Genomic DNA, 23,294 nt, shown 5'->3' with positions numbered 1-23,294 from the left:
TACCCCAATAACTCCTATGTAAGTGCATTTGCACTTGAGAAAATACTGTAAAATGAATTTTTTATTAATAGCTGTACATCTTGTGATAGATATTTCAATGTTGCAACAGGGAACCCTTTCCATCACAGTCATAAATTATTAATCATTATTTTAAGTTGATCATATAATCAATGAAGTTTATAGATGATTTTAATCTAATCTAATGTTTTATGATCAAAGCTATCCTACCTGCAGTGCACAAATACACGCCGAAACACGATTTCAACCCTATGGACTGCACAGACATTATAATAGGATCAGCACGAGGCAACAGTCACAGGATTGGCGACTATTACACTAGAGACAGGTCTACGCCAAAGAAAGACGAATATTGGGGCGGAAGAGACACTTTGACTGCTGCTATGGGCTTTGAACGTGATGGGGTTACGACCATACTTTTCAGAAGAAAATTGGTAGCTAATGAACTAACCGACCACGAAATTATTGATGGTAATATGCAAGTGATATGGGCTAAAGGACAAGAACCTGGAAAATATGTTCATCACCCACCCAGTGGCATTGAAAAAGCCAAGGTCAGTGTGAAGGACTTTTATAAGGCTGATGAACTTAAGTATCATGGTCATGGAGCACAGAGAGGAACAGTAACTTTTAATTTCTTTGGTAGGTTAAAGAAAATATATCCTTTACATGCATTAGCGACGTTGTATTACAACATTGTTGATGACATTATATAGTTAATTTCGAATTAAATATAGTATTGATTAGTGATTTATAAATATCCTTAGATGAAAAAAAGAAACAAGAAATGGCTAGTGATGGTGATGCATTAGCGCCAACTTCAAATTGCAGCGGTGAGTGGCATTATCCAAGACATTGCTCTCCTGCAAATGGTACCTGTGAATACTCTATTCAGTGGACTTACAAAGGACGAAAGGTATTTTCCTATAATAAAGATAAATTCTCTTAGTTATGATTTCATCGTATAGTTCATTAATGATTTTCTTATAGGATCAATTATCGTTTGTTATTTCCACTGCTAACACGAATACTTGGACCGGCGTTGGATTCTCTGATGACGAAAAAATGGTATGCATTGAGACCATAAGTTCCTTGCACTATGTTCTAATAAAAATTATTTGGCCACTTAATATTATCAAACTTTTCATTACTACATTATAATACTCCTTCCATTCTACAACAATGAATTTTATCCTTAAACCCTAAATTTAAAATCGATACTTCTCTCTTCGTTATTAGTCGCAAACAGATGCGGTGTTGGGCTGGGTCGACGAGAAATCAGGTCGAGCTTTTCTCATGGATACTTGGATCAGCGGATATAATGCTCCGTTGCTTGATCCATCTCAAGATATCTATAACACAGGCGGCAGTAAAGTGGATGGTATAACGACACTCAAGTTCTCGAGAAAACGGATAACAAAGGACAATAGAGATCTTTCTTTCACGGACGATCATTGCTTGTATATGATGTATCCAGTCAAGGGTGGTATTTTTAATGCTGTCAACAAGAAAATACGTAAACACGATGCCGTGCCCGTTGTATCCGCTGAAAGGATATGCATAAGATCTTGTGGTCTCGAAGGTTGTTGTTGGTTTTTGTTTTTGATTATATACATGCTATAATCACTAATTAGTAGTATTAGTATTATATTCTTTATAACATCCTTGAGAAGTTCTTGCTTGTTGTATACAAATAAATTCTAAATGATTGAATAACTCAAATTCCAGAAAGCTTCCTCAACAGCATTATTTAAATACTTGTCTCACTTTTTTAGAACTCGAGGATCTTACAACGCCAGCTCCACCAAGACTGCATTACACCGTGGAGGTGAAGCTCATAAATTTGGGTGACGGTTTCATGGCACCTACTCCCGGCAGTCCAGATTTCGAACTTATTTCAAACAGGATATCTGACAGCTTTACTCCACTTCTTGACAAATTACCAGGCTATTATCAAATTCGTCTCAGTGAATTACAAAAGTCAGTATCCTTACAATATGTGCTATTTTACTTCCGAATTTATTATTTAATATTAAATATACTATTACATTTAGGAATGATGAGCAAAACGGTGTTATTGCCCGCATGGATCTGATCTTAGACAAAAACGAAGTAAAAGGCAGATCATTGAAACCTATAGATACCGGTGCAGCTGCGGAAAAGGCATTAAAAGAAGCTCTTGTCACAGGAAAAGTCGGTGCATTAAGTGTGGATCCACAGTATTTGATCATTAGAGCTCCTCGAGGTAATGTGAAATTTTTTGCTATTATTAACCTTCAGAATAAAAACATATAGTTATGGTCTCTTCTCTTTAATAAGATTTTCAAGAATCACCGTTAACTGTCGGTCAAAAAAATTCAATTAAGCCATTAAACATTTAAATTCTAAAAATACTCGGCTTAAAACAATAATTTACAACCGATTAAGTTTTTCTGCAATATAGTATTTAATTCTATATCATATCTTTTTCCTCCATCGAGGAAAGCGTTATCATTACAACAAACTTAACAAAACGTGTTTATTATTCGTAACAAGCTAGCCTGTTCATATTTCTAGCTTCATATAGTATGATCATATTGTTAAACCTATTAAGTAATATATAAGGCATCCATTCAACTTGGACATTTTATTCTGTTTTGGTCGCCAGTAAATGACTTAGGTGGAGGAGATGCGGATGAAGAGACGTCATTTACGTCGGATCTGTTCCTCGACGCAACGAAGCTATATATTGTTGTCGGATGCGTTGCTGCCTTACTTGCTCTTGCTCTACTACAAGCAAGCTGTACTCTTTACAGATCATCGAGGAGGCGAGCGACGAAGGTACGACATTACCTACCATTTTATATATTCATACGTTTTCTCCACCTGTTTTTTTTTTTTTTTTTTTTTTTTACGTAATTTCCTCGTTTCTCTGTTTTCTGTTCGCAACCTAATTACCTTTCCTTTCGTATTGTGTGTGCATCTAACTCTTGTTATAAACATCTTAGCGCTGTGGTATGGTCTAGAGCAATGCTGATTCTCAACTTATGTGTGTCTATTAGAAGTAACCCGCTTCAATCTTGGACCTATTGGTAGAATCTTACAGAATTTCACTTACAGTAAAGGTCATTTATTCCTTAGAATTCTGCCAAGTACATAGTTGGGAAATAGATATGCTCTCCGAATATGTTATGTGCCCATTGAAATTAACCAATGCAAAATGATGCTTTTACTTGAGATAGCAACAAGGTCTCTCTGTAACCTTCTCCTTAAATGTAGACACACTCCGTGAAAGTAATATGGAAGCTCCATGTTTGAGTGACTAGAAACGCATGAATACTTCAATAAGAAAAGAAGTGTCTTTTTCTATCTCATTATAATTGAGACATACAGAAATAGACACTCGTGTCACTTCAGACTCAACTTTCACTACTATTGCTCCACTCTTATGAGCTCGAATCGATCTTCTGCTTCGCTTGTGTTGCATGATCCGCGCTCTTCGCGACCATCACGGTGTAAAGAGGGTGTACTCGCTGCCTCTGGCTTCTTGTGACGCGCCCAACCCGATTCATCGCACGAACGCGACGCGGTATCATCGACAAAACGGCGATCACCATCATCATCACCACCACCACCATCTTCGGCATCATCACCAACACGCTCCGTACGATATGCATCGTCCTAATCCCAGCTGGTAGAACTTCACCCTCTGTATACAATCGGCGCGCTAATTATTATTCGTCCTACGCTCGTTTGCTCACTAATCCAGGTATTTCTACAGTGGTACTTTTCTCTTGCTTTCTCTTTTCTTTCTCTTCTTCTATTTATGTAATCTCTTTTATTGTGTATGTATCCAAAGAAAGGTCACAAATAGTAGCAAGTCTAAAAAAAGACTCTAAGAAGTCTAAAAAAATTCTATTGAATATAAACATATAATATTCAAATGATCTTCGCTAGATAGCTTCATAGACAAAATTAAACAAAATTATATGAAGTTAGTATGTTCGATGTTATTTTATATAATCTTCCTATTAGATATAACTTTCACTGCAATAACAATAATGATAACTTGTTTCAGGATCGTCTGATCGCCAGTAACGCTTGGAAGGACTACGCCTCAGGTGCAAACACAAATTTTGCTTTCGAAGCCTTCGAGACAGAGGAGAAAGCTCCGCCACCACCAGTTTCCAGTCTACCTCGTCACAGAGAGATGACCGCAAACGGACTCGGTACTGATACCGTAGAGGGTCCAAATAGGATAGTAGGACCACGAGCAACGTACAGTTTGCCGCGTGCACCGGGTTCGAGGCACACAGCCGCCATCCAACCTGGTTACTATACCCAAGATCGCAGGGAACATTATCAGCGATCAAAGAACAATATGCATAATCCGGCAGGCGGTGGCGTGTCCACACAACCGAATCAACCTGACTTTTATTTCATGCCCAGTCAGCGTAAATACAGTGGTGAGGTCGTGCGCGTGTATGTGGATTACGGAAGTCAGGCGCCAAAGTAAGGAAGCATATTGGGAATTGGGATTCCAACGAACGATAAGAAAAATCAGCGTCAATGACTGTGCTGCCCTCTTCTCAGCTTTCCCTCGTTCATGAACCCAAAGCGGACAATTAAATATACTTCGCTTCAGTGAAGCGATACTGTACATAAAACACGTTTAGTGGACCTGGAGGAAACGAGACTTCGAAACGAGAACTTCCTCCGATGCTTTTCTCATTATCTTCTTTTTCTGTCTTTTCTTATTTGACAGTCCTTTCTACTACCTTTTCCTTTCCCGTTTTTGCTCGATCGCTTGCGAGCGTCGATCGGGGGCAACACGCACGGTTTCATCTAACTGAATTACGCAGAAGTAGCGCTTACGACCAAAGAGTTATCGATAAGGCGCGCTCAATGCGCGGTTCTGTACAAAAGCGCGTGGAGAAATACACAGCATAAATATCATTGTAACTCTCGATGCGTAACAAGATACGCGTGGATCGTGTCCGGTGTCCGGAGTCCGGACCCCGTAACCCGTGCGTTATTACAGCAACATTTTACATGTACTTACGAGCAAGCATGGATGTTTGAGCAATAAAATGTTTGTACATTCTTTTTTAATCGAATACATGCTTCTCTTCTCAAGGATAAAGTTTCGTCGAAGTACCTCATTTTGAAAGAACAAACAGAAACAGAATTTTGTTTGTCACGTTCAGCTGTGAAATTCATAATGTTTTTTTTTTCATTATCTCTGTTGTTTAGTTATTTTATAAAATAGAGTTGTGATTGAAGTTTGGACTTTCTTCTTAAAGATAAAATTCCTTCTGTAAAATGCAATCGCATGTGTTCTAAAACAAAAGCGGGGCAGATGTGACACAAATGTATATATCATCATCCATAAAACGTCAAAGTGAAAACGTTCTACGAATGACTTTTAATTTGTGACTCGCATAATGAAATATTAAAAATATTAGGTAAACGAAAAGAGCGAATTCATGGCTGTAGTAATTCTCCTATTAATATCAACAATAGTGCTGATAATAATAATGGCAACATTAGAGACAATGATAGAAGTACATAAAAGACGTAACAAGTAGCACCCGCAAATAGAAATTTCTCACCGAGTACCTAAATTGCACTTTTGCTAGTTCTTAAATGGATCATTATAGAAACAGTAATACTTACAATGACGATACTGTCGATAAGACAATCGTATTGGTACGGATCATAAATTATTACAATAGTGATAAAATTAACGATAATACTTGTAATAATCATAATAACGATAATAGCAGCAGTAATAACGATGGCAATAATATTACAGAATTAATATTACATTAACGTCGTTAACAACGGCGTTGCGCGCAAAACTATGACTTCCGACGTGTTCTCCATGAACGATGGAATATTTAAGATTAATATAATTAATAATAATAATATAATAATATTAATAATAATAATAATAATAACAATAATAATAATAATTATTATAATTATAAGGCGACACCACCAGGTAAGCTGTTTTTTACTTCCTTCGAAAGTCTGATATATTCGGAAGCTAATTATAGCACGCATTGCCTTCCTCGATCCTATTTATTATATAACTAGTATCGAGTACATAATTTCGGTCCTGCCATAAAATTATTCTTTCGTTTCTTCCATCAAGTATGAGAAACAAGTGCCTACACGCTTTGAATCACGTACCAGACATACCCGCCAAAAAGCATGAACAGAACAGTGAATTTATACTTTTATCCTTAAAGAGTATGGGAAACAAGTACTCTTTGTAGAAAGTATCTTAACGAATAAATGCGCTTTGAATGTGGTATATATATGTATGTATGTATGTATGTATGTATGTATGTATGTATATATGCATGTATGTATTTATTTATTTATTCGTACAAGCAGGAAATATAATAAAAACGAATTTCTTGTTTCATTCTCGTGCACGTTTGCTTTTGGCGAGTATGCACCGTTTCGACTAGTTCGTTCTTTTTTCTTTTTTTTCTCTTTTTTTGTTTTTTTTTTGTTTTTTTTGTTTTTTTTTGTTTTTTTTTTTTTTTTTACTTCTGTTCGTCGCTATTGCATTCTTTCATTCAAGCGTATGCAAGCACACATAGACACACACAAACTTAAAACATTTCTTTCACGCCCTCTCGATCTTTTTCTCTCATTCTCTCTTCTTCCTAACCTTACTCTCTTTTCTCTTCTTTTTCTATATACCATCTTCTACGCTCTCGCGCACTCCCATCTTTTTATAGATACATACGACGCGTAAGATCAGCAGTACATTGTTTTTTCTTCAATATATTTTTTTATCGTTTTTCTTTTTTTTATTTCTTCTCGATCGTCGATCAAAGCAGTGTAGTAAGAGAGTACGGACAGGCGAACATTTGATAAATGGAGTGAACACGATAATAAGGCTTAATTTAAATCTGTTAGTAAATTGTAATTCCGCACGCGCTAACATTCTCTGTGTACAGGCAAGCCTGTTTCCACGCAGGTATACGCTCGAACAACCGGGGACCCGGGGCTTCACTTCCTGAGCTTAGCCAGTCCACTGAAAACGTTATTATCGTTTCTTTTCTTTATTATTTCGTTTTTTATTCTCTATACTTGTGTATGCTCTTCTAGATGACACCTTTCTCTTGTTATAAAATTGTCTGCTTGCTTATTTGGTTTCTCTTGTCCTACCCTGCTGTCTCTCATCCTTGCAACAATTATCTATATTGTCACTTCGGCATATGCCACACGATTATTCCCTCACATCCGCTCCACTATCCTGCATCACTCTCGTTCGTTCGCCGCTTTTTATTTCTTCCTTCATTTTCTTTGCCTAACGTCAGAATCCTTGTTGGGTGTTGGCTTGCTACGGGACGAGATAAAACCAATTATTAAACAGTTAATACTATTCGAAGGTGAAACTGGTCACGAGAATGAGTCATACACGGATGAGACGGGACATGGATACGCTAATCAATATGTGGTAACGTATTATTTTGTACAAGATTTTTTAAGAATTGGTAACACTATAAGAAAATTTAAATATTTAACTTATTTGCTTTAAAAAATATGAAAATAGTTATAGGAATATTTCTGAGATAATTCCATATTGATGTAATCTAAATATTCGACCACCTACTTATGAAATAATCTATCTATATAAAGAAGTTTCAAGCATAGTTTAAAGAATATTTAACTGTACGCTTCGTACTCTTTAAATAAAAATTTTTGCGTTCATATATCTTTACTTTCAATTTTCTGAGTAAGCGCCAGTAAAGCTGAAAGCGATGGCACGACTTCAGAGGGAAAGATTTAAAGTAATAGCGGGAGGGATACAACCGCGCCGGTGCAGACAAACGGCGTGGTTTTTTGGGGAAGGAATTCAACTGGATCGTCCTGTGACCTGGGATTTTCGGCGTCGGTGACGTGTCAGGGGAATCGACAGGAAGTTTAGAGGGTGGAAGAGGTCCGCGCAGTGGTACATAGTATTCTAGTCTATCGTCTCCTGTGCTTGTACCCGGATCCCTGTATATATTAATAAATAAATTTCAAACAGACTTTCAAGTTTGAATCTTAGTAACTCTGCAGTATATCAACTTTTTCAACTTAGACTATTTGACTCCAGCTTTTTTTAAAAAAGAAGTTTTTAAATTTAATGGTTTCCTAACGAAATAATAAAAAGTATATTAGATTTTATTATTAAGATTATTAAGATTGCTTGTTTTAGTAATGAAATAAAGAAGGCTTCTTTTACAAGATGGGCTAGAATGAAATAATCAAAATTGAGAAAACACTATACTGCCATAATTATCTAAGACTGAATAAGAAACAAGTAAAAGTGAAGAATATACATACGTGTCAGGACTCTGATCAGTATCAGATTCCTCAAGTTCAGCCTTGTTTCGTTTCTTCTCATAGACTAGGATAATAGCGCACAGAACAATAACCTCTGCGCAAATGCCTAAGAAGGGCCAGAGTGCGGCGAGCTTGTCTTTGACCCTGAGGAATGTTTGGGCCTCTGCCACGTGAGATTCAGCAGTATCGGACCAGTTATAGGATACCCTACAGGAAACGTTACCACGATCGTCCATCTCGATATTCTCAACCATTAAGACGGCTCCGTAGATATTTCTTTCATGGTCCCATCCGAGTTTAACGCGACCAGCGCTGCGCGTGTAATTCTGGTTTCCAAATGTCCATGATACCTTAATACCAGGACTCTGTTTACCGGCACATGTTAAATGCAACTTCTCTCCTTCCACCACACTTGTTGAATCAGGAAGGTATGCAGTAGGTTTTGCTGCAAATAAACAAGATTCTTAATATTGTAAACAAATTAATAGAAAAATTAAATATAGTAAAAGATATATCAAAATTCTGGAGTCTCTGTAAAAGATTATTTTTCAAAGATGATATAATATTTAACAATATTGTTATAAAAAAAACAAAATAAAATGAAAATAATAAATATTCGACTAAAATTAAATTTAAAAACTAAAAAGAAGAAGGAAGGCAGGTTTTATATTGTACAAAGGATTGAAACCCTTAAGAATAAGGATTTTAAGGTTATACTTACGTACGATCCCGTACTTTGTGGTATAATTGGTTCCTTTACAAGTATAATTTCCGTACACAGCTTCTGAGATCTTCAAAACTTCCAAGGTACCTGTTTCGTTATCCAGTTTAATTAAATCTTCGTTACCAGCTAATGCTTTATGGATGGGAACATCTTGCTTAAACCATTGCAGCTTTTCTCCTGCACTTTTGTTTGCGCATTCTAATGTCATTGGAACATCCGTGGATGTAAGTATTCTGATCTTCTTATCTGTCTCATAAAGAAACCAAATTGTTACTTCATATCAAAAGTTATTTATTCTTCTTCACATAAGATGACATTAAATAACAATCTTGCTATGCTATTTGCATAGCACAAAGCAACATCAGTTCATACGCTTGTTAATTTCACAATTTTTGTTTAGTAAAACAGAAATAACTTCAGTTGTTTCTCCGAGTTTAGAACATCAATTTGAACTCGTAATGCGAATTATATAACATATTTTTCAAAATTTCTCAAGGTATTCAAGATCCTACGTTTCTTATCTTTAATAGTATTTCTTATCAGAACAGTCCAGACCATCGTTATCTTTCGAATTTTTAACAGAAACAACATGACAATCGATTTACTCCCGGATAAAACAATCTGTAGATCTTTATATCTTATATCTTCTTATATCTTCTTTAATACAGTATTTTAATATACTAGCAGTTTCAAAATACATATATTGTTTGATATTATTTACCAAAAAGTACAAAATCTATGCTTCGCTCAAATACCTTATGAGTCCACTAATTAAACAAATAAAAATAAAGAGATTCTTAATGTATTGTTTATTCCATACAAGGTACGCATTTGAAAGATTTTCTTTACACAGCAATTTCCTTAACACAGTCAGCTAATGTTTTATTAGCAGAACAGTTTTACACAGAGATAAATCTAATTGCATCTTTATCCTTCTAATAATCTTCAAGTTCTAAGAATCTTCAAGCGTCATTAAATTCGAAATTGGCACGAATATTATCATATTAAGAAATAATTGGAAATACATGTACGGTTAGATACTGGCAGCTGCAAGAATGAAATAATGTACTCAAGGCTTTCGAAGCTCCTCCACTCGCGGGACAATAAACGCCTCGCTACGATAAGAATTGCAAACAAACAGTAGCAGTAGTATAAATGGATAGCAAAACACTGTAACGTTTGAATTACATCATGAAACTGGTATATAGAACAGATATCTGAAGATTATATATATATATATCAATTGATGAAAGTACTTGAACATTTACTATAAAGAATTATATTTATCTACATAATGTATGTGTTATATGAAATATTTTGAAATATCATTAACACTATAGTTGATATGAATGAGATGATTATATCGGTTAAATTTGAAAGCAATTTGATAATGTATATTGAAGGTTTAAGACGTTTACTGCAAATATATATTTAGCAAAAAATTAGTATATACAATGCTAAACATATAGTAAGCGTTAAAGATAGTCCCACTGGATATTGTGGCTTATTAATATAACGAATAATTGATCGTTTAAATATTTTTGTGCTCTCTGGGAAATATATGTGTAGTTTGACTAAATATTTTGTAGTTTCTATGTACATTTTTACATTTGCTTCAACCTTTACCAATACACCCATGATAGTCGTATTTCTTTACAGTGTTAATGTTATTTCAAAATGTTTTATATAACACATAATACAGTGGCTAGAAAAAGTATTTGTACATCATGTACATATATCTGTGCACACCCTTATTTTCCCATGACACGTTTTTTTATTAGGTTCTACATTATATTTCAGTAATATCAAATTTTGAATTATATGAAAGCATTATCAAATGATATGAAATTTCTTACAGTGTAATTAATTAACCAGTAGGTATATAAATACAAAAATAAATATAGTGGTGTACAAATACATTTTACATATATATATATATATTCCATTATATATTCATACAAGGTTTCTAAATGTGTTTTAATACTTCGTAGTTTGAATACTACTGTATCCTCGAAATGGATAAGCTGTACATATACGATTATAAGAAACGCACTCTGTTTAGTCACAGCAATTTCCACCAGCAGTTGTACTCTCTGGACCATTGTTCCATCTCATATGATACAGTCAATAAAAGCAGTAACAAGCACTAACAAGCCAAGGATGGTTATTAGTCGCGATTAATTATCATTTACGTTTGTACCACTACATAGTCATAAAACCATGCGTCATCAGAAAAGAGTACAATAGTATAGAGCTCCACGTTAATTGTACAAGTCATAAAATACGTTTCACCATGTGATAACGTGTGAAAAAGACTGAGTATCTCAAATAATTATTATTACTATGTATAATATATGTATTATTACTATGTATACTATATATGTATTATTACTATATATTATATATGTATACTGTATATAATTATTATTACTATGTATACTGAGTATAATAATAATTATTATTACTATTACTAATTATCATTCACATAAACAAATATACTTAGAAGCTCGAACAACGGGCGAACATCATTAGATTCATAATCCTAATCCCAGAGTGAACTCTGAACTTTCGTATGGGTTAATGAATGAAGGATTGATCGATGACAGTCGGTGGATAGTCATTAGCGATATGACTCTTCATCGATTCGAGAAATTTACAGGTATCGCAATTTCAACAAACTCGAATCTAGGACAGTGATGACACCTGAAACTCGGACAAGTACCTATTTAGAAACAACCGCCTGCGGTATATTGCTCTATAAGGCTATCTTAAAATACTGAGACTTGAAAAAAGAATATGCTTGATACTTAAACAAAAATAAGAAGATCCTTCAAAATCACGCTTTTGCTATAGTTTGTCCAATAATACTTGAACAATGAAAATAGTTTTATATAATAATTGTATAAGTTATGTCAATACATTCATTAATATGAATCTGGTTTGTGCAAATTAACGCAATATTCGTGTTGTATCCCATAATAACAGTTGAAGAATGGAGAAAGCTTCTCAAATTATACACATGTTGCGGGCATACAGTGTTAAAGCGACTTCCAGTTGATTTCAAACAGACTGTAATCTTCTGTTACACCTTCAATTACTCTTAAAATTAACATTCCACATCCTGGTGTGCAATAAGAATTATATAAGCATTTATTATGTTACATTTACATACAGGAGAGACAAACAAGTATTATTCAAAATGCATACACAGACAAGCACAAAATGCAATCAAGGTACGTAAATATTTAAAAAATAGTTACAATACTGCCCGAATAAACATTTACGGATCGTACCTGGATACATAATTATGATAGTGCTTCATTAAGTTGGCCAGTTATCGAAAAGCAATTTTTAAAAATCCCTAGTATCTCTCTTCATCGTGTTTGACACACATATTTATTTTATATGGATAGACTACGGATTTTTATGCATTATTGTATTTTTATAAACATAACGGAAGAAATAAAACGTAAATAGAAATTTATTTCATCTACCAGATATAATAATATCTACTCTGGATATTTTATACATTTTTGTATATTATATGCATTGAGTGAATTTTTGCACCTTCAGATTTCCCATAAATGCATAAGAAAAGAGACAATTCCATGAGATAGTTGAATAAATCTACGTGGCGATACCGTATCCGTCGCGTATATATTCTGAGAACTACAATGCGCGAAAACAAATGTAGATTAAGCAACCTATACACACTGAAATATGTTGGAACGTGTGTAAACTGATCCAGAAATTGTGGAACAGGCCCCTAATGAAGATAAAGACTCAAGACGAACAAACATTTAGACGTTTATGCGGGCAGTATCGCATGTAAATAAATATACAACATTACAGCAGAATATAAGTATAAATAGCGTAATATTATAGCAAAATATAAATAGACTGCCGATTTTTATACAAATTCATATTTTTAAAAATATAATTAAAAAAAATAAAAATTGTTTCGCCTGCCAAATATTATAGAAACACTATATGCATTGGATATTTCATACATTATTCATATTATGCGCATTCTGTGAATTCTACACTTCCAAATTCCCTAAAAACGCATTAAAATCCACAGTCTAAAATTTATAAGCGAAGGGCGCTCGACATATACGAACCAAAATTTATCCACAGATGGAATAACTCGTCGCTGTCTTGCGTGCATTTATAGTCCCCATGATGGCTATCCGTGGCATGCATTGCTCGCAGAGTGCTGCTTCCTGTTCCCACCGGCGATTGAACCGTCAGCTGACCACTAGCCAGCTCTGGTTCCAACGATTGTCCGTTTCTGGTCCATCTGATCATATCGTCCGGCTTCAAGTCGCTACACTCGATCGACCAAGGTTGATTCTCGTGCACGACCGATGCTCCCTTGTAGGTTACTTTATCGGGAAGAACATACGAGCACACATCAAGGGATGTACGACAACAACCATCAGGAGATAATGACTTGTACGAGCATCTGGTTTCTACGAGGAACGGATCACGAGTGTGCTGTTCTTGAAGAGATATAGTCATTCTTTTGCTAAGTCTATGGCAGGCTTTTTCAACATAAGGTCGGATCGCACGTGATCAATCGAGATTTAATTTTAAGGTTTCCTAGTTATTAAGCACATCATGGTGCTGCATAATGTATTATACTATATGATAACTTTTCCTTGTAGAACTTTGAAATCGGCTTATAGTAGTGTTATTCTAACGTTGTATTTTTTTTATAAATATTTCCTTCTTTAAGAAAACAATTTATATTACTTACAGTGGCTCATGATAGTATTCAGACACTTAGCATAGAAAATTTTTTGAATTATTCAAAATATGTTTCAGACTCGTTTCGAATTTTCCCAATAACATGAGTCTTGTCTCAGTACAGTGCTAATAAAATTTAAAAATATTTTAAATTTAAAATATAAATATTTTAAATTTTATTAAAATATAAATATAAATATTAAAAATTAAAATATAAATATTTTAAATTTTAAATTCATTAAAGTTCCATTAATAGTAAGTGTTTAAGTACTTTTATGTTTATTTTATATTCTTAATCGTAAACGAATAATTACTAAATCTTCATTATATATACGTATAATCGCTTTCTAAAATTTCTTCAAAATGTCCCTAGATTCTTCCTGGTTATTTTTGCTTGAGTATACGGAGTAATTTTGCATAGTATACGGAATTCAGAAAGGAAATAAGCTAAATAATAATAAATAAAAGAGGCTAAAGAAGGAATTTTCCTGCTATGCATCGAACATGGCTTTCTTCACTTCAGATTCGGTAGAAAATAGCACTTTAGTCGATGGACTCGCAACGGCGAGTCGGAACCGGCCGGCGCCAAAAAGTCAATTACGACAGTGCAGCGGCAAGAATGCAGGAACATCGGTAACGAACACGTTGATCCGGTTCCACGGGGCAGAGGACATACACGCTCGGCAATTCCTATTTATTTTTAGCGATTTATTCTTTTACAACACCCCGTCGTCCTCGTAGACACCAACTCGACCAGATGAAATTATAATGCATGCAGGCTCAGGGAAAAGAGACTGATAATCACGAACACATCGGGCTGACCTATAAAGTGGCTTTACTGGCTTCTGCCTTCCTTGTTAACCGATTTAAGAATATACCGCGACCAAGAGACGCCTATAAGAATCGATGATTGTTTGCAATTTAAACATTTACGTAAAGCAATTATATTAGGAATATAATCTAATGACCTTTATTTCAACAGTTATTTCTAGATTGAAGATCATCGCCAGTTGTTTAGCGAATTTATAATGTAAGTTTTTAATTACGAAATTTTATAAGAGAGATAGAAAGAACAAAGAGAAAGATGTGAAGCGTCAGAAGTTTATAGAGAAAACGGATAAGATAAAGAACAAGACGAGCCACTCTGTTTACAAAGTCGGAGGTGTACTAGAACGCAGAGTAGGATGGAAAAGGGATCGATAACACGAAGAACACGTGCCGTATAACCCTAAGCATCAGAAGTGACTATATTGCAGAATTATGTGGCTCTATCTAGGCGCGGTTGTAAGAGGGAGTTGGAAACCTGGCGTTCATTCGTAATTCAAACTGTTACCGCGTGACCGACCATGCGACTTCTAATGGCACCACTGACGCAGAATCGATCTTTGACGGTTTTAATAACGTTAGCAAACTCGACCTTTGGAATTCTACCAAAAATGACCAAATGACTTCGAAATTGAATAACCCTTTAGATTATATTTCCTTAATTTTATTAACATCATAGTTGACTTCATTTATTTTTCCCTAGAAATGATTGTTGGAAAACCTAACCTAAATATTATCACAAAAATATTAAAGGTTTATAATTTATAATTTTAAACAAAAGAATTGTAATGGTAGCTAATGCTTTCCCATAACTTATCTGTTTTAGAAATAAACTTAAATGTACATTTAATTCGAAGTAAAAATATTCCGGCAGAAGAGGACTTATTGTATTCGCACAACGAACTGCCTCCAACTGGACCGAACTGGAACTACGCAGTATTGTTTTTTGTTTGGCCTGGAGATACTGAGTTCCATGTGGAACGCTCACAGGAACTCATGCGAGAGGAGTCGGAAAATCTTCGGACGTCTCTTTATGCAAAAATATAAAGAACACGATGGAGGACGCAGGAATTGGAACGCTCCGTGATCTAGGACGCAATTTGGCAAATTGGACTTGCACATACTCGCGAGATAAAGCACAAACGTAAGATAGCCAATGCACATAAAGACGTTCTACCATTCTGACAGTGTCAAAGGTCGAAAATTTCTAACCATTATAAAGTTGAAACCACTGAACTCGTTCAAAGAAAAAATAAGCATATGATTCGTGCAATTAAAGAGTTAAAGCAATGTTAATTCAAGTTTCAAAAATGAGTTATTCATCTTATTTATTATGTTTTATTCAACTTATATATTATTATTTTTCATTTCAGATTCTAAATAAGAATGAAGTTAGCAGGCTGAATAAATGACCAAATTTTTCACATAATAACCAAGCATATTTATCACGAACTCAATTTGCACATGAAGTTTCTATGTCCATCCAATTTTGTCACATTAATTCACTCGCATGCTAACCAACAAGCTTAGAAGATAAATGAATTTCAAATATGGGTCGCTTAAAAGACAGTCGTTGCATCTTCTGATAAACTCATCAGCCTGATGTAAGAGAGTAGAGCTAGAGAGTTTTTCCAATAGGAATACATTACAATTTTTCTGCTCCAATAAGTCCAGCAGATAAGTGAAACTACTGAGGAATTGAATAACTTCGTACATGTTTTATAATTCTTGGAAAAAGTACGTATACACGAATATATAAAAGCACGTAATATACAAATTGTTCGGTTTTAGTGATATAAAATGTTTACAAGAAATTATTCTGAGTGACTAAATCAAATATTATTCAGATTAAAAGGTTTGACCTACAAAATGAACAATATCGATGAGTCCCATAAGCATTGGAAAGAAGTTATCAATCGACTTAGAATTAACAGAAATTATCAATTGACTTAGAATTAACAGAAAGTTAGTCATTTAACAAGACCAACAAATATCCAAATCTGTTAACCGTAACCAACAAAAACCAATTCCGTACACGAGTTACTTAAGTGATTTTTCCTCTAGCATAACCTTCTGTCTTGTCCTCGAGTTTCGATATTATCTCGAGCTAAACGAGACATGCAGCGCTTGAAATCCGATATCGGAAAGGCCAGTAGCTAAACAAACATAAACGTTCAGAAGATACCAATATTTGTAAAGGTGAATAAGATTTGTAGTCTATAATAGAAGATAAAAATACCTTTTTCAACAAAGTTGTCAACTTAATCTTCTCTAAATGGCTTTCATCAGATAGACGTGAAAAACATAATGAAACTTCCCAACCTATACAAAACGACTCCTTTATCACGTAACTTCAATGAATAAGGGAAACTTTGATAAAAAAAAAAATTTTTTAGTCTTTGGTTACTCTTTTACAAAGACCGTAATTTTCATACTTAATTCGACTAATTCAATGACGTAACAAAATTCAGGTTGCCGCCTGAAATAGTATCTAACTTGATCGCATGCAATTCTGATGGGAATACACCTTCCGACCTAACACATACAAAGAAAATGAGCGGGTAAGATCTTCGAAGATGGAGCAAATTCATTGATTGAATGACAAGTACAGAACAAGAGAAATTCTTCCGCCATCTTTTTTCGTCTTCGAGTTTCCATAGTAACCACATCAGATGAGCCCATTAACAATTTTCTTGGAAAATCACTAGGGTTATCCCTACCTATGTTGGAACAAACTTAACACATTCATAATAACAAAACAATTTAATCCTACAAGTGAAGTAAAAAAAATTAAAATTCGAAGAGGATGAGTTTTTTGAGTTATTTGAAAAGGTTAGTTAAACAAAAATAAAGTAGGCTACACAGTGCTTCATCTCGATTCGAGCGATTATTTCGGGTCAGGTGTTTTCATGGATTTCTGTAACAATTTCGTACAACACTGTTTTGCATCGTGATGTTAAATAATATCAAACGATTCAACTACGTGCTCCCTACGTGTACATTAAAATGCATTTTTTTGGCACCTAATTACAGTCCAAAAATTACACATAATTACACACCATTGGAATTCGTAAGGATGCCTGTTGCGAACAAATTTCGCCTTACACGAATAATATTGTATAGAAAGTCAACATGCATGAGAATTCTATGATGATTCAACGTAACTCAAAAGAAATGTTATTTGAATTATCGGTAAGTAATATGGATAAAAGAATACTCACTCTTTCTACTTTTCAGCCAATACTTTTCATATCAATAGCTGACCATAACTTATATTAATTTTATACATAATCCGCTTTAGGTTAATTATTTGATGGTAATATAATGTAACTCCCCGGAACGATTACGGGCATTTTAAATTAATTGAATAAACCTACCTAATTCTCGACAGATGTAAGCTACAAAGCAGCAATGGGTACGCGAGGTCACACGACCTACCATTTCGATGACGAATCGGTAAAATTATAAATAAGCTACAACACTGCATACGAATCCGTATACATCATAGTGGTATTTGCCAGCAGCTGTAACAAAGGTCGGGCATCGGCTAAGAATTATGATTCACCATAACGACTCATTACACTTCACACTATCATTAAGAAATAATATATTCTTAAGTCGCCGATAATTAGATTATTAGCTTGTCGTTCCACAAACGGATAATACATTAATGACAATTCATAACTCTTCCTTTTCAGCCGAAACTGATGAAGAATAAAACGTCAATAGAATTGTAATTATTTGAAAAGACAATCTTTTAAAATCAAGTCAAATGGAAAAACAAAAAAACAATTTATTCAACATTCTTAGTTTAAAGATTAGTAATAAGCCTGATAAAATCAATAAGTTCAAATAAAACTTTTAATGAATCCTTTTAATCAATCGTCATGGATTATCTATATACAGGTAGTGACTAGCATTCGAGATCAGTTCTAACCTAGACCTAACCCAGACCTAGAATACAGAAAGACAAAAGTTTTCAGTCAGTTCAATCGAGTAACAGTTATGTAATAAACTAAAGATACTCTAATGGATTTATTTTGGTGACGCATAAAGCAATCCTTGATGTGGGAATATATGGCGGAACAAGTAAACCAAAAACGTCGCCCTAGTTAGTTAAACGAGGGTCGCTAGTCACTCTAGTTGCCTGGGTAGTACTGCCTGCTTACTTATCGATAGAATAACATGTAAGAAAGCGATCGATTGAAGCGCACGAAATTGTTCGTGCCTTCGCGTTCTACGGACAGAGTATAGAATAGTGAGCTCGGCAAAAAACGTTTACATTCGGAATCGATCGGCGAACTCGTGCCCACTACCATGAATAATGGACAGATATCAAGATATTTTCTCTGATCCTTTTGATGAAAAATTAGAAACACTTTTTAAGTCATTTATAAACTGTGAATATTTATGTAAATTTAGATTTTTATCAAAATGATTAAAAAAATGAAACCTAAATAGGAATTTCTCTCACCTAGTAAATCTCATAACACCTTTGGATATTTTATACTTTTTCATATTATATGCATTCTGCAAATTTTGTACTTTTCCTTTTCTTAGTTTTCTATAAATGCACGAACATCCACAAACTCATATTTTTATAACTTATACAAAATACTATTTACAGTCGATGTTGTTACTTCTTAAATTTTATTTATCATACGAATGATATATAACAGGTTCCATTATATAAAATACAAACAACCAAGTCAATATCTGTATTATGTGTTCTTTTTCATTTAAAGCAGTAGATACTGATCTCGCGATAAAGAAAATTTTGTGAATAAAGAGAATCGATTCTGATATAAGATAAATTTGAATTTCATATAAATTCATTTTTCTCTTTTTTCTAGGAATACAATGATTCACGGACCACAGAAAATTATTTGAGAAATATGTTCGGTGGAGTTTGAAGTTTGCATGCCGTTGTTACCGATGCATTATCCTATGGTACATCTTAAAGAGTCAAAAATAGACAGGCGCTCCCAGGGTTAGACGTAAGCATTCTTCTCGTCTGGTTTGCAAGCAATGGCAAAACAGAGCGGATGAAAACATTCACCGTGCTAGAGAATAGAGGTTAAGTTTACATTTCAATAAACAAGACACGCGGACTAAGAATATAAACGGCCAATCTATGATAATCTGAATATCAATCTTACAAAATAGCAAATATAAACATGTAAGAATTCGAACTTATATCAAAACAAAAACAAAATCTGTTTAATTTTGCGGTGAAATATATCATACGTAAGAAACGTTAGGCTTGCCCATCCCATAACACGACGCAGACAAAATGGAAATTATATTCGTAGACTCTGGTCTAAATATAAGTATTCTGACGAACGCTTGAAAACTTTTCACGCGACACATTTTCACAGCTCTGTGAACGTCTTCTTCCAATTTAATAAATGAATATTTCATAGAAAAATCCTGATAACCATCTTTTTATCTTCTGAATTTCATATTACTTAGTAGAAACATTCTAATATGACCTTGAAAGGAACAAGATCTTCTGAATTTCATATTACTTAGTAGGAACATTCTAATATGACCTTGAAAGGAACAAGATATTATATAAATTCATCTAGTTTTATAAAAAAGAAGAAGAAAGGTATTCATTTCCAAAATCGACTGAAAAAAAAGTATAGTCTTGATAAAACGAAAAACCTCACTCATCCTGTTTTTCTCCTGTAGTTTTTAAATAAGATTGAAGATTTTGGTGTTCTTTTCTTATGATATAGATGATAAATGTATGATAAATGAATGAAACTATTGATTTTGAATATAAAGAACGGTTATACGTGTACTTCTTGCACACATCGTAATAAAAGTAGTTATAAAAGTTAGGAAATAATAGCTGAAAACGTGTTCTCACGCACAATAGCGTATTTATCAACGAAACTTAACTGGCCGTACTATCATGATGGAAAATCTCGCGGTTTACGTAATTACCGGCCAAACATTAACTTTCGTGTAACGATCGCTAAAAGTAAGTAAAGTTTTCTGGGTGGATTAGTAAAATAGGGTCAATTGTTACGCAACAAAAGTTGCTTGGCGTGGGTACTTTGCGTACGTCTCTCGGAATGTAGCTGCATCGAATGCGACCGAATCCCGGTGTCTTGCGTCGGTATAACTAGAGGTGCGCAACTCGAATGACCGCAAAGGTCAAAATTTAGTCGATACATTACTCTACCCGATTACCGGATTATATTTCAAACTTACATACTTAAATTTTTGCCTACACTCTTTTATGTGACATATTGAACAACATAAAAATACATTATATTATTGTACTATTAAAAAAGAAATATATATACTTTATTACTTAAATTAAAAGATATATATATATATATATATATATATATATATATATATATATATTTCACTGTTTAAATTAAATATGTAGAGCGCACTATTTAACTTAAAAAAATATGTATATATTATATTATTAAAAAATATATGTATATACATTTACATGTATTTTTATATATATGTAATAGCATCAAGAAATTATGTACCATTGCCAATAAACTTCGATACAGTTGGAATTAATTTCTGCACGAACACTACCAAACATCACCACACCGATATGTATCATATTCGAACAAAATTTCAAATATCGATATGGAAACGATTCTAAAAGTAATCTTACCTATACATGGAAGTAAGGCGGTTGATTAAGACACGCGTGAGTGCTACTGAGAAAGAATAGAGAACTATGAAATATTGTTATCCCATATCTAAATTCTGTTTTAAAGTCACTTCATGTAATTTGGTGATGAAAGTCGTTCAAATATTCGTATAATTCATAGAAAGAGTCGTGGTTGAAGATGAGTTGATGGCATCACGTATTCAATGCCGCGTTGGGATACTCGCATTTCTAACGCAATGCGGTATAATCAAAACTAAAAATAGGATTTCATAATCTAAGAAGACATGTCGCCTGCATTAACGCAAAATATTCGCGGAAATTATGTTTCAAACAAATATTTTTAATTTAAAACGGTAATTTTTGTATATGGAGTATGTAAAATGTGTAACTATATTCAACTTAATGAAAACATTGCTTGCAATTAGCACGTACGATAAGGAAGCGTTTTAGACACCATGTGACATGTACGTCATAGTACCAATGAATTTTTTAAACTCGTCAGATTATAATCAAAATACATGTCAATAATTGTAATGATTATGTTGAAGCGAGGAGAGAAAAATTTGTTGTTACAGAAAATTTTCAAGAAACGAGAGAAAAACTGAGAAGTGTCTGTTAGAAGGAACATTTTTCCCAGAAACAAGATTCGATTGACATTCTTTATTCTTCGCTAGTAACATCAATCGCTAGTAACCTCTGTACGTCAATTTTTTATAGTCACACATATAGTCTATGGATACAGTAAATACGTTTTTTAAGGAACTAATTCAACAAATACGTTAACGTGCCCTCAGACTATCAATATATATTATCAATATTATACAATGATGTTAAGAACCTTGAAATATTGACAATGTTATTGATTGTCTGAAGGCACCTTTAGAATAATCAAATATATACATAGATCCTTACTAGCAGTCTTACATTGTGTCTCGGAGGTTTTATTCGTCAGAACGACACTTTGTCAGATCACGCACCCACTATAACCGAAGATTATAAAACGCGTAAGATTTTCCAACTCGAGAAATACCTCATTCCGTTCAAATACTTCTGGAAGAAGGTACTATCTTCTTAAAACAGAAGGAAGTTCGAAGAATAGTTTCCGAATACGACTTGACAATGTGACGGGGGTGTACAACAAACGCTAAAAGACAACGGTGGAAAGGAATAAGAAACAATAAATGGTAAAATGAACTAAATGAATGGCAGAATAGTAGGCAATCCGAAAGAGAGGATAAATCTCACCTGCCTGGACCATGACGAGGGTGCCCGCTAAATATAGCATCCCCAGCAGCACAAAAGCAGCTCGCCTCTCCATCTCGTGGCGCTAATGTACGCGGTGGCGCGTGACTGTGTGCACTTTGCGATACTTAACGATTCGATACAAGGCGAGTTTCTAGGGATCCCTAGACGAATCACAGAATAATGACACCTATGTAGGTCTGCCGTATCTTCGTTTTCGTGATCGCTGCCGTGGTTGTTGTATCTTAGCCGTTGTCGTCGTTGTCTTGGTCGTCACCGTCGCCGTCACTGTCGTCTTCCTACAACACCCTTCCTGTTGTAGACAGCTTCTCCTTTTCGGCTGTCCACTCTCAGCCAACTACGATGAAGCCCCACTACTCTATGCCGATCATTTACACACGCACTCGTCACCACGCCGTATCATTGACGTCTCAACTCCTCTTATCGTTATCTCTTCGCACGGTTATTATTTTTTTATGTCGGTGTGTGCACAAAACAACACCGAAATTCTCTCAGTCTTACAGCACCTATTTCCTCCTGTTATTCCTACCGGATCTCGAGTCTCGAACTCGAAATCGTTAAGGAATTCGACAATTAGCACTACAGAACTGCAGAAACAGCAGTGTCAGAGAAAAATGGCTGCCCACTGTCTTCTGCTTTAATTTTCTGCGCGGACTTCGCTCTTACTTTCTCGATCGTTGTTCCCTCCTTTTCGCTCTCCGACGTACACTGCTCACGCACGTCCTCTATAGC

General features: G+C 34.5%; 2 protein-coding genes and 1 long non-coding RNA gene across 11 annotated transcripts in view; 2 read left to right on the top strand and 1 right to left on the bottom strand.

Moving 5' to 3' along the window:
* The window catches only part of LOC126919139 (uncharacterized), a 24,081-nt gene extending 17,204 nt beyond the window's left edge, over positions 1–6,877 (top strand). For 2 of the 4 annotated variants that reach the window (XM_050727883.1, XM_050727864.1), the window contains 8 exons: positions 220–660; positions 786–934; positions 1,009–1,086; positions 1,258–1,600; positions 1,794–1,998; positions 2,073–2,263; positions 2,666–2,838; positions 4,076–6,877. In XM_050727883.1, the coding sequence (XP_050583840.1) occupies positions 220–660; positions 786–934; positions 1,009–1,086; positions 1,258–1,600; positions 1,794–1,998; positions 2,073–2,263; positions 2,666–2,838; positions 4,076–4,513 (2,018 nt within the window). In that variant the 3' untranslated portion in view covers positions 4,514–6,877. Of the gene's footprint in view, positions 1–219; positions 661–785; positions 935–1,008; positions 1,087–1,257; positions 1,601–1,793; positions 1,999–2,072; positions 2,264–2,665; positions 2,839–3,518; positions 3,927–4,075 lie in introns of those variants that run through there. The other 2 variants (XR_007711515.1, XM_050727873.1) reach the window with 2 other exon arrangements.
* Positions 6,481–23,294, bottom strand: LOC126919259 (basigin). The gene is made up of 5 exons (XM_050728223.1): positions 22,545–23,294; positions 13,195–13,458; positions 9,071–9,319; positions 8,350–8,794; positions 6,481–7,360 (listed from the first exon to the last, which is right to left on the bottom strand). The coding sequence occupies exons 1-5, from the start codon at positions 22,615–22,617 to the stop codon at positions 7,315–7,317; spliced, it is 1,077 nt and encodes a 358-aa protein (XP_050584180.1). The 5' UTR covers positions 22,618–23,294; the 3' UTR covers positions 6,481–7,314.
* Positions 15,023–20,315, top strand: LOC126919287 (uncharacterized). 6 transcript variants are annotated; one of them, XR_007711543.1, is made up of 4 exons: positions 15,023–15,400; positions 15,474–15,791; positions 16,021–18,182; positions 19,501–20,315. It is a non-coding gene; the product is annotated as an uncharacterized LOC126919287 (long non-coding RNA). The 6 variants fall into 6 exon arrangements; XR_007711545.1 differs by lacking the exon at positions 19,501–20,315 and adding an exon at positions 18,346–19,000; XR_007711531.1 differs by lacking the exon at positions 19,501–20,315 and having other exon boundaries at positions 15,024–15,400; positions 16,021–17,839; positions 17,949–19,000.

Source organism: Bombus affinis, chromosome 1 (genome assembly GCF_024516045.1).
Source record: "Bombus affinis isolate iyBomAffi1 chromosome 1, iyBomAffi1.2, whole genome shotgun sequence".
NCBI lineage: Eukaryota > Metazoa > Arthropoda > Insecta > Hymenoptera > Apidae > Bombus > Bombus affinis.
Note: the sequence above shows the minus strand (reverse complement) of the source record. Positions and strands in the feature narration are given on the sequence as shown.